General features: G+C 40.1%; 1 protein-coding gene across 9 annotated transcripts in view; it reads right to left on the minus strand.

Moving 5' to 3' along the window:
* Positions 1 to 12,236, minus strand: part of FGGY (FGGY carbohydrate kinase domain containing) — a 475,197-nt gene that overhangs the window by 110,696 nt on the left and 352,265 nt on the right. For 8 of the 9 annotated variants that reach the window (XM_061121747.1, XM_061121749.1, XM_061121748.1 and 5 more), the window contains one exon: positions 11,096 to 11,243. The exons of the other annotated variant lie outside the window; for it this stretch is intronic. In XM_061121747.1, the coding sequence (XP_060977730.1) occupies positions 11,096 to 11,243 (148 nt within the window). The remainder of the gene's footprint in view (positions 1 to 11,095; positions 11,244 to 12,236) is intronic. 9 annotated transcript variants of the gene reach the window in all.

Genomic DNA, 12,236 nt, shown 5'->3' on the forward strand with positions numbered 1-12,236 from the left:
CAACCACTGAGGCCTGTGCACCCTCAACAAGAAAAGCCACCACCACGAGAAGCATGAATACCAAAACAAAGAGTAGCCCCCACTCGCCATAACTAGAGAAAGTGTGTGCATAGCAACGAAGACCCAGCAGAGCCAAAATTAAATACACAATTTAAAAATAAATGTGAAAAAAATACATGTAAGCCACTAAGCTTGTGGCAATTTATTACAGAAGCAATGGACAACTAACACACATATGACAACTGGAGGATGGACTGACATTCTCCTTCACAGCCTATTCTGTTGGTGAACTCTATACCAAGAACACTAGGCCATTTGCTGTTTCCCAGATGTACCGGGTGGAGTAGGAAATGGCAATCCACTCCAGTATTCTTGTGTGGAGAATTCCATGGACAGAGGAGCCTGGCAGGCTATGGTTTATAGGGCCGCAAAGGGTGAAGTGACATGACGGAAGCGACTTAGCACAGTGCAGCACAGATGTAGCAGGTACTTCACGCCTTCATCTACCTTGCTTCTGATGTGCTGAATCTAAGTCTAAAAAATCTAAATCTAAAACAATCATATATTTTAATATGCACTTGTACCAGTATAAACAAGACTGTTTTGGTCAACAGTCCTGGTTCACATTTGCTGTCATATAACCCTGTCTTGGATTTACACACAACTTGGATCCCATCCTGGGTCCTCTGGCCTTAATTATTTCCCATTATTCATCTTTTAGGTCTTCCTGGCAGATTTCCACCTGATTTACTCCTCAATCTTTTATCATTATACAGTATCTTGAGAAAGGATCCTGTTCACAATCCACACTGCCCCCTAGCCCCAGTTTTATTTGTCATTTGGTATATACAGGGAAGATAAAAAGCACTAAGAAAAGACTGATTCTATACGGCAATTTTTTTTAAAAAATCACTAAACTGAGGGAGAAATATTTCAGACATATTGAAAACAGAGCAAAAGGAATGCCAAAAATACAAAGATCTAATTTTTCATTTGAGAATGTCAGTGACCTCGGTTTGAACTGACTGGGTTCTACTAGTACTTCTGGTCTTTTCTACCCTGAGTGAATTATTTAGACTCTCTGACCCTCAATTTCTCCATTCATTTCAATGCAGTAATAATACTGTCTTGCAGGGTTATAAAGAAAGTTGGTGATGATGCTTGGAAGGCATCTATCATGATGCTTGGTAGGTCATGATTCCTGAAAATAACAGCACCTATTACAAATCATCATACTAGCTGGTAAATGAGCTGCTTTAATAAAAAAAAAAATACATTATCCGAAAACCAGTTAAATGATACTGAGGATATTAAACTTCATTATAGGAGTCAATTTTTCATTGGCAAAAACAATATGTGAAAGAATGGTACATAAAACAATATTAAATCAGAACAAAAAAATCAATAAACTCATGTCAAAGAGTCCACGTGTTTCCAAGGCTTACAAATATATCACTCAAATGGTGCTTAATTGGTCCATGAGCTTCCAACTAGATCATCCATCTCCCAATCAGATGAAGCCACAGGGATACAGCCTCTGGCTTTTCTGCATACACTCACCAGAATTGCTGACTCCCCCACATCTGACTCTGTTTAGCGATGTCCGTCTCTAGCTGGGAGTCAGTCCTCTGGGAACTGGCTAAGATCTCATTGCGCTTCTTTCCTGACTTCCTCCTAGTTTTCCACACGCACGTTGCACTGTGCTTGCTTTGAAGAGTCCTTGGAGCAGCACTCAACCTCTCCAGCAGTTTTGAGCAGCATATGGCCTTATGTTAGAAATCATGGCTCTTCAAAGAACCAGAAAATAACTTTGCATTCTGGGTAGTGTTGTACTTGCAAAATGAAGCAGGGAAAACACGTTTCAGCCAATTGGTGAATATAGCATGTTTTCACCTCCCGGTATGTCTCTGAGGTAATTTACTTCTCTGAGTGGGCGTTTCAGGAAAATAATTTTTAAAAACCCACCATAACAAAGAGGTCGTATTGATTTGAGAATAAACACTGGCTGTGTACACAAGGAGGCAAGCACCCTTCTACAACTCTACAGCCCTAGCTGTTTTGTAAGGCACATCAAAGCTGAGTTTCCTATCATATTGATGAGGAAACTGAGGGCTGAGAATTTAAACACTCAAGTGTAGAAGTGTGCTCAGTTACTCAGTTGTGTCTGAATCTTTGTGACCCCACGGACTGTGGCCCACCAGGCTCCTCAGCCCGTGGGATTTTTCAGGCAAGAATACTGGAGTGGGTAGCCATTCCAGGATCCCCTGGGAAGACCTCCAGGATGGAACCCACATCTTCTTATGTCTCTGGCATTGGCAGGTGGATCCTTTATCACTAGTGCAACCTGGGAAAGAGAAGGCTAATCTCTACACTTGCATGAAACATGGTTCCTATGAAGGACCAAGTGATTGTTTAGTTTCTCTAGCTGATTGTCTGTAGCTGGAGGCCTTGGTGGCTGGTAGGTACCATTGGTTCTGGGCCTAAGGTGGATGGCTTGTGACCGGCTGCCTGGGATTCAAAGGCCATCTTGTAAACATGCAAGGAAGGGCCACTGAGCAGGACCTACAATTCAAAAGTGGCTGCCGTTGCTGTCTGTCTGCTGTGTGACAGTCTCTCCATTTGACTCTGACAAGGACCTTGCAAGGAAGCCTCTGCAGCTCCTGCTTACTGACAGCAGACGGACCTCACAGAGCTAACCTCAGAGGTCACGCACCGCTGGCACATTCTCAAGACACGTCTGACTTCATAATCCTGGGCTCACTTTATTGTTTCACTTGAGTAAAAGCTATCCAATCAATCACTCAAAATAAAAATCACACATACATCCCCTATAAGACACACAACCATTAGTGGTAGTATTTAGCTTCATCTCTCTCTATGACCACATGACCACATCATACTTCTTTAAAAAGTATTGCTTTTGTTTTTAAAGAACCTAGAATCATTGGTGTTAAACGTTTTGATGTTGATTGCTGTTACCCAACCTCCTTTCAAGCATCAGATGCATGCCCCTCACCCCTCCATGCCTCATTTATCAAGAGGCAAGGAGAAATATTTACATAGGTGGCCACTTGGTTCAAGCATACTATTAAGTTGCCCACCCTCTAACCATCACTCTTTTGAGTCCAGTGCCACAGGTCAATCCTGCATCACCGAAGGAGAAATGAAACAGCTAGTAACCTGGCAGGAAGCCAGTTCTCACTAGAATAAAAGAAAGTGATTCTATCAAGCCTCATGGAAGGATTCCTGAGTTTTGCCCTGTTCTATTTAAGAGGGTAGGCACCTAAAGCAGAAGGGTTTAGAGCCAGGTCAAACCAGGAGTGGCGATTACTTCTGAAATCTGAGTCAGTGAGGGTGGAAAGAAAAATAGAATTGTTATTGAGCAAAGATAGGGTTAGAGCTTAAATCCAAGAATCAGGGTAAGGGGAAAAACGGGAGAACAAGCAAGAAGGCTAGTGGTCAGACAAGGGGAGCAGGGACTGGGCTGCAGAGTATGGTTCAGTGTGAAATCATGCATGATAGAGCTGAGGGGAGTCCTTTTTATAGTCAGTGCATCCCACAAAGTCCAGAGGTATGAGTTAAGGAAGCCTCGGGATAGGTTACCCACCCCAGCATTCTCAGGCTTCCTTGATAGGCTTCCCTTAGGCTCAGACAATAAAGAGTCCTCCTGCAATGTGGGAGACCTGGGTTTGATCCCTGGGTTGGGAAGATCCCCTGGAGGAGGGCATGGCAAGCCACTCCAGTATTCTTGCCTGCAGAATCCCCATGGACAGAGGAGCCTGGTGGGCCAGTATCCATGGGGTCGCAAAGAGTTGGACATGACTGAGCGCAGCACACAGCACATGGGTGTGTATCCTAAAAGTTGGGATTCCTGTTTTCATCTAAGCTCTGCTGCTTCTTGGCGTTGTGGCCTTGGCAGGTCACTGTTCCTTCCTCCCTTGGCAAGTGAAGGCTGAAATAACTGCTTAACCAGAAGGCAATTATTCAGTGCCCATCTTTGATCTAAGCACTGTTGAAATTAGAAACTAAATAAGCCATAGCTCTTACAATCAAAAATTTTTTTCTAATACATTTAAAGCACATGTTGCTTTGTGACAGCTCTGATCTTATTTTTTTTTAGTACAAATTATGAATTTTGCATTCAAATCTTCAATGTAGGTTTTAATCCTGCTACTATATTTTCAGTTGTCTTTATTATTTCCTTTGTTTTCTCATTCCATTGCCTCGCTATCTGAGCTCATTTTTTTCTAATAAGTTTCTGCCCTCTTTCACAGAGATGTGCTTTGAAAAAAAATCCTATTGAATATGCCAAGAAGTTTTAAAATATTTTCTTTTGGTTTCAGTAGTAAGTAATTTTTAAGAGGCCTTTCCCTTAAGCATTCAAAATGGTATTTCTTTTACTTTGTATGCAACATGTTTTTCCTAAGGGACTCACTTTATTATTATTTTTTAAATCCACTTTTACTAGGGCACTATACATATTCAGTATTTCCCAGCACACTGTATACATGATTTACTCTCAGCCCCACTCACTGTAACTTGGGTTTGCCTCTTCAGATCTATAGCTAGTTGCCATTTCCCAGAGTCTAGCAGTTTTTATTTTGTGTAGCTTTGTTGGCCTGAGGGGGATGACCACTGCCCGGCTTTCTAACCCTAGAGCAGATGACAGACATGTAAAGCTACCCCCCTCTGTCCAATTCACAGAGTTTCCCTATCTCTGCCCCATTAAGAGAGTTTGATACAGGGTCCTCAGACTGCAGCCCATCAGCATACATCCTAAATCAGCCTTCCAGCCCCGCTGGCTACTTGGGTTGGCAGCTTTCTAATGGACTGAACTGAAAGGGAAGATGAGGTTCGGGTTGTGGAGGAGTTCTGGGAAACTAAGCTCACTGGCTGCTTCCAAAAAGCAAAGCAAAACAAAGCAAAAAATCTTAACCATCAGCAGTAGAGTAGAGGGATGACTGCTCTGTTTTTAGGTTTAAAGGAACCTTGCAATTTTAAGCTAGGGACCAGGAAGTGGAGAGGTCCCAACATTTGCAAGGCTGATGGTTTATTTTGTTCATATGTCAGACATTATATTTCTCAAACAAGTTATTAAATACATTTAATCTTTTTGATTCTGTAAAACCTTCCCAGATCCTCCCTAAGAGAGTCAATTCTAGTTTTTCTAGTTGAATGTCATCTTAATTGTTTAAGTCAGCACAAGTTTATGCTCTTTTCTTGCATCTTCACAGATATTTTCAAATGAAGCAGAGAAAGGCTGCATCAGGGTTTGTTGCCCAAATGCCACCTAAAAAATTCAAACTCAGGCATTTACTGAATACCTCTCTTGGCTTATACAGATGTCTGTATTACAGGGATCACATGTTGTGTACATACACACATATACACACACACTCACACATGTACAATATTATTCCCCCAATTATCATGTGAACTTGAAACAGGTACAGTTTCAAGTCTGTTTTCCCTCAGTTTAGCCTAGGCCTGCACAAAGTAGGTGATCAATAAAGGGTAAGAGAAAAGAGCCAACCATGGAGAGAGAAAAGAATTGGGAGTGTGCTGTTGCTGAAGCAGAAGAACAGGGAGTGGCCATTGGTTCTCAGAGATTTTTTATCAGCTAGATAAAATGCTAAGTGTAATCTATCACTGGTTAGACAGTGACATATGGACCCCAAAATTGTAAACATTCACCCACCATGCTCTCCTCCCCTCTAGAACACTGCACATACTATGATTCCCTTGGTCACAAACCCTGTTTCCTATTTCCCTTAGTGTCAACGTCACCTCCTATCTGAAGCTTTTCTTGACTGCTTAGACCATGGTGGGCCATCATTTTCTATATGTCTATCGAGCCTTGGGCAGTGAGTGGCATCTGGAGCCTGAACTTGCATCCCTATTGCCTGTTTATATAAATCATATATTGTTCTTGCCCTACTGGGATTTTCTTAGTAGGGCTTGGCACAAAATAGGCATCAAATAAATTTTTTCTGAATGAGTGTTGCAGAAAGTAGTCACTGTAGGTTCTGGCAAAAGGATAAAATGACAAATAGATTCAGGGTGATTATTTGGATGTTATCTAAAACTGGACTGAGGGAAAGAGATTTGAACATAGATACAAAAATTCTCAAGAAAATGCTAGCAAACTGGATCCAACAACACATCAAAAGGACCACACACCATGATCAAGTAAGGTTTATTCCCAGGATGCAAGGATTTTTCAATATATACAAACTAATCTAGTTCTTTGAAAACTGATACAAATGTGACACAAACAGAAGAATAAAAACCATATGATCATCTCAATAGTTGCATAAAAACTTTTCAACAAAATTCAACACCTATTTATGATTAAAAACTCTCCAGAAAGTGGGCATGAAAGAAAACTATCTCAACATAATAAAGGCCATATATGACAAACTCACAGCTAACATCATACTCAATGGTGAAAAACTAAAAGCACTTCCTCGAAGATTAGGAACAAGACAAGGGTGTCTATTCTCGCCACTTTTACTCAACATTATTTTAGACGTCCTAGCCATGGCAATCAGAGAAGAAAAAAGAAATAAAAGGAATCCAAACTGGAAAAGAGGAAGTAAAACTGGTACTGTTTGCAGATTACATGACACTGTACATAGAAAATCCTAAAGATGCTATCAAAAAACTACTAGAGCTCATCAATGAATTCAGCAAAGTTGAAGGAAACAAAGGAGTATGCAAAAATCTGTTGCATTTCTATACACTAACAATGAAAGATCAGAAAGAAAAATTAAGGAAACAATCTCATTTACCACCACATCAAAAAGAATAAAATACCTAGGAATAAACCTACCCAAGGAGGCAAAAGACCTGTACTCTGAAAGCTATAAGACACTGATGAAAAAAACTGAAGATGATACAAACAGATGAAAAGATATACTATGTTCTTGAATTGGAAGAATTAATATTGTCAAAATGACTATACTACCCAAAGCAATCTACAAAATCAATGCAATCCCTATCAAATTGGCAATTTTCAAAGAACTAGGTAAAAAAAATTTTAAATGTGTATGGAAACACAAAAGACTCTGAATAGCCAAAAGAATCTTGAAGTAGACTAGAACTGGAAGACTCATGCATCCTGACCTCAGACTATATTACAAAGTTACAGTAATCAAAGTAGTATAGTACTGGCCCAACAGAAATACAGATCAATGGAGCAGGATGGAAAGCTCAGAAATAAACCCCCACATCTATGTTCAATTATTCTATGACAAAAGAGGAAAGAATATACAATGGAGAAAAGACAGTCTCTTCAGTAAGTGCTGCTGTGGAAACTGGATAGCTATATGTAAAAGAATAAATTAGAACATTCTCCAATACCATACAAAAAATAAGCTTGAAATGGATTAAAGACTTAAATATATGACCAGATACTATAAAACTCCTAGAAGAAAACAGACAGAAAACTCTTTGACATAAATAACAGCAACATCGTCCTGGATCCATCTCTTAGACTAATGAAAATAAAAACAAAAATAAACAAATGGGACCTAATTAAACTTAGAAGCTTTTTCACAGAAAAGGAAACCATAAACAAAACAAAAAGACAGCCCACAGAATTGGAGAAAATATTTGCAAATGAAGTAACTGACAAGGGATTAACCTCCAAAATATATAAGCAGTTCATGCATCTCAATCTAAAAAACCAGACAACCTAATCAAAAATGGGCAAAACATCTAAATAGATATTTCCCTAAAAAGACATAGAGATGATCAAAAAGCACATGGAAGGATGCTCAACACTACTAATTATTTGTTGTTGTTGTTGTTCAGTTGCTAAGTCATGTCTGATTCTTTGTGATTATTAGAGAAATGCAAACCAAAATGCAATGAGTCATCACCTCATCAGTCAGAATGGCCATAATCAAAAACTCTACAAACAAAAATGCTACAGAGGGTGTGGAGAAAAGGGAACCCTACTACATTGTTGGTGGAAATGTAAGTCGGTACAGCCACTACGGAGAACAGTATGGAGGTTTCTTAAGAAAACTAAAAACAGAACTACCATATGATACTTCAGTCTCACTACTGGGCAAATACTTGGAGAAAACCATAATTTTAAAAGATACAGGCACCCCAACATTCATTGCAGCACTATTTACAATGGCCAAGACATGGAAGCAACTGAAATGTTCACTGACAGAACATTTTTTTTGTCCATGCTGAATGGACAAAGAAGATGAGGCACATATATACAATGGAATATTACTCAGCCATCCAAAAGAATGAAATAATGCCATTTGAAGCAACATGGATGGGCCTAGAGGTTATCATGCTAAAAAAAAGTGACAGAAGTTGGACAGAGAAAGACAAATATCAATGACATTACTTATATGTGGAATCCAAAAAAATAATACAAATGAATTTATTTGTAAAACAGACTCACAGGCTTCAAAACAAACTTATGGTTATCAAAGTGGAAAGGTGTTGGGGAGGGATGAATTAGAAGTCTGGGAATTAACATATATATACTACTATATATAAAATAATCAACAAGGACCTACTGTATAGCACAGAGAACTCTACTTAATGTTCTGTAACAACCTATATGGAAAAAGAATCTGAAAAAGAATAGATATATGTATATGTATAACTGAATCACTTTGTTGTACACCTGAAACTAACAAAGCATTTTAAATCAGCTATACTCCAATATGAAATAAATTTTTTAAAAAATGAGATTTGAGGGGAAATTTCTAGCCTAGAATCTCCTTTCTTGTATCTTATCTAGGTCATCTTCTCCTTCCAGTTTTCTGAGGTACATTCATAGAATGACAGCTATTCAAAGGTAAGGCCACCCCAAGGGCAATTGTGAAGGGAAATCCCTGCTAAGAAACATCAGGTGATGTGTGAAGTATGTTTATAAAACAATAAAACTTCTAAAAAAGTAAATACAGGGACTTCCCTTACGGTCCAGTGGTTAAGACTGTGTTTCCAGGGTAGGGGGTGCAGGTTCAATCCCAGGTCAGGAACTAATACCCCACATGCTGCACTGCATGGTCAAGACATTAAATACATCAACAAACAAACCTGTATTCATATACTGCTTCAACAGAAAGAGAGATCATATCTCTAAAAATATAGCAGGATTTTTTAATACAGTTGGGCATATGTCCCCATGCAAGACATTGCCTTTGGTGAGTACATACCTATTTGTACTTAATCTAACAAGACAGACGCTCTTCAAAGCACTCATTGGCTTGTTTGGAATCCCATTCTGTGTTTGAGCTAACTTTATTGGAATCCTGATGATGGAAATTCTTAAGTCTCTGGATGTCAGGCTTGGTTTTAAGAAACAGACAAAGCCCTTGGGAAAAGGGCTTTGACAAAGCCCATGGCACCTGCCATGCTGGGTGGTGAGCTGGTACAGCAGGTGTCAAAAGGTAAGGACCCTAAGGGAAGGACTCTGGATCCAAGCCCTGGACTTCAGAGCCATGATTATTTTATGACACAACTCTGCTTTTCTGGCGGGAGGGGGGGCGGTCATTTTATGAAGCAGTCATCCTTCTTAACTTCTTTAACATTTTTAAAAAGTTTTAATTTTTATTTCTTTGTTTCCAGTTTTTCATTCATTCTTTTTTTTTTGGTTGTGTCATGTGACATGTGGCATTTTAGTTCCCCAACCAGGGATTGAGCCTGGGTCCCCTGTAGTGGAAGCATGGAGTCTTAACCACTGAACTGCTAGGGAAGACCCTTCTTTAACACTTTAAGTGTCTCCTATATTTTGCTTTAGATATTTGTCTCTAAGACATGGATTTTTGTATTCATACAAAATGTGCCCTTCCCTTAAGTTCTGTTTGTACCCAGAAAGTCAGCCATCTGAAAGTACGACTTTCCAACTGTAGCCTAGGGCACATGGACCTCTCCGGACATTCCTCTTCTGTCTCCATGGGCCAAATAGGAGGCCAAGTTCATTATTTTTTGCATGGGCATGCTTCACGGACTCCAGACAGACATTGCCCTTGCTATGTCCAATGTTCTTTTCTATCATGACTCCCTTTCATACACAGAAGTTGACTGTGTCAAATAGGTAATGAAAAGAAAGACTAGGTCTTTCTGTTGGCTACACAAAAATATTTAAAATAGTCCTAATAGAATTAACCACAAAACCAAAGCTTGTTAAGTCTTGAAGCTCCTCAAGCCAGCAGGCCTGCTCCTCTGTCACATAGTGCATAAAGCTTGCACTGCTTACGGCTTCCATTCTAAAGCCCTGCCGTAAGGCACCTCACACTTTGCTTCTCAATGGGACATCTGGATTCTGAATTCATGACTTCTTTTCCTCTTTGTGGTTTCTCCTGGCCTCCTGGACCTGAAGGTTATCTCTTTTTCCCTAGCTTTCACATGCTTTATCCATCCTCAAACACGATTCTTAGCTCTAAGTTACCCTTAGCCACCCAATCTTGCTTGGCTATCGAGATATTATCTCTTAACTTAGGTGGTTGTGAGCACTTCCACCAAGGGCATGCTGGCACCTCCAGCCCCAAATCTCTGAACTAAAAGTGAGTCTAAAGGTCACTAACAGCTGAATTTACCCACTAACATAAGTTATTAACTTTATTTTACTTTTACCAATGTTTATCTGAAATTCTAATAATGTTAGCCTATACTCTGAACATCCCTGACTCAGAGTCTAGGCAGATGTGTGGCTGTGGCAAGCTAGACCATGGGTGGTAATATTTACCACTTCTTTACCCAGCAGCCTGGATATGGAGATGGAAAACATGAATCCACAAACTGATGTAAATAGAAAAATTGCATAGGCAGGGGCTCAACTTCTAGTTGCTCCATAGGACAAAGAGGCAGCAGTAGCTACAAGCAAGAAATCCTGCTTTTAACACTCTCAAGGTTGGCTCAGAAACAATGGGAACTTTCAGCAGATCGTCCTATGTAGTTGCAAGAACCCTCAACAGCAGTACATCTGCAAGAAGCCAGTGGGCTGTTGGCCGGCTTTGTTTATATTTCCTCTTTTTTCCTTCTCCTCAACTTTGCTTCTTCCAACTCTGGAGCCCTTTGGCCCGCCTTCACCTTCGTGCAAGAACTGACTGTTACTTACCATGCCCTTTAGTGTCAGATCTGCTAAGGGAGACCGGTTGCCATGGAAATCTGGCCAAACATGTAAATCAACAGTGAGGAAACCCACAGGCTGAGCCTTCTTAATCAGATCCAGGTGACTGTTCAAATATGTATATACACTCTGGCGTCTGGAAGAGAAGAAGATGTTGTTTTTAAAAGGGGGGTTAGAGTCAGGGAGCAAACTGCTCTGTAGAAAGAAACTGTACTCCCACATCAGATCTAGAAAGTAAGTGGGGTCCCAAAAAGCTTCAGCAAAGAAATTACCCCCAACTTACAGACATCAGCAAACCACACTCTCAGATCACATTGTGCTCTCACCAAGGACAGGAAACATGTCCTGGTGGAAGGTGGAAAGGTCTGGACGCAAAAGACCAGATCCAAGAATGGCTTTTCTCCATAGTAGGTATGTAACCATGAAAAAGTTGTTCAAACTTTCTGAATCACTCTCTTGGCATCTGTAAAAAAAGCCATTATAATTCCTGCCCAACTGACCTCATAGGATTATTGTGAAGATCAAAGGAGACTATGCAGGTGAAGATACATGATTCTGCAAAGTGTACAGTGCTGGACATATGTAAAGGATTTTTAAAAATCAGTATTACTAATTGTAACAATAATAATTTGACTTATGGAGACAAATGTAAGTTCCCAGACTCAGGATGGGAGTTTGCTGAAAGCAGTGATAGAATGGGCTGGATGCAGTTGGGATCAACAGCTGGGAGACTTGATTTCCAACCCAAACCTACCTAATGACAATGCATTAGTTTTTGTTCTTTTTAAGGCTTAGTTTCTTCATATGTAGAATGAAAGAGGCAGATGACCTTTCTCATTGTCTCATTCTATTTACTTGAGAGAGAGCCAAAGAGGTTGGGCTTGGGAGGATGGGCTTAGGGCAGGCAGAACCAGGATCTGTATCTAAGACCATCCTGGATAGAGACCCTGGCTCTACCTGGTTTCACTGGGTGACATAAGCCAGTGACTTAACCTCTCTGAACTTCAGTTTCCCATACATATAATGAGTGGGAAATTTCACCTTACTGGGTGAAACTCATTGCATGACACAAAGATTAAAGTTGGTTAGCCGTCCTCTCTTTAAAGGTGCTTCCTTCTCTTGAACTGAA

The sequence above is a fragment of the Dama dama genome, chromosome 20, assembly GCF_033118175.1.
Source record: "Dama dama isolate Ldn47 chromosome 20, ASM3311817v1, whole genome shotgun sequence".
Lineage (NCBI taxonomy): Eukaryota > Metazoa > Chordata > Mammalia > Artiodactyla > Cervidae > Dama > Dama dama.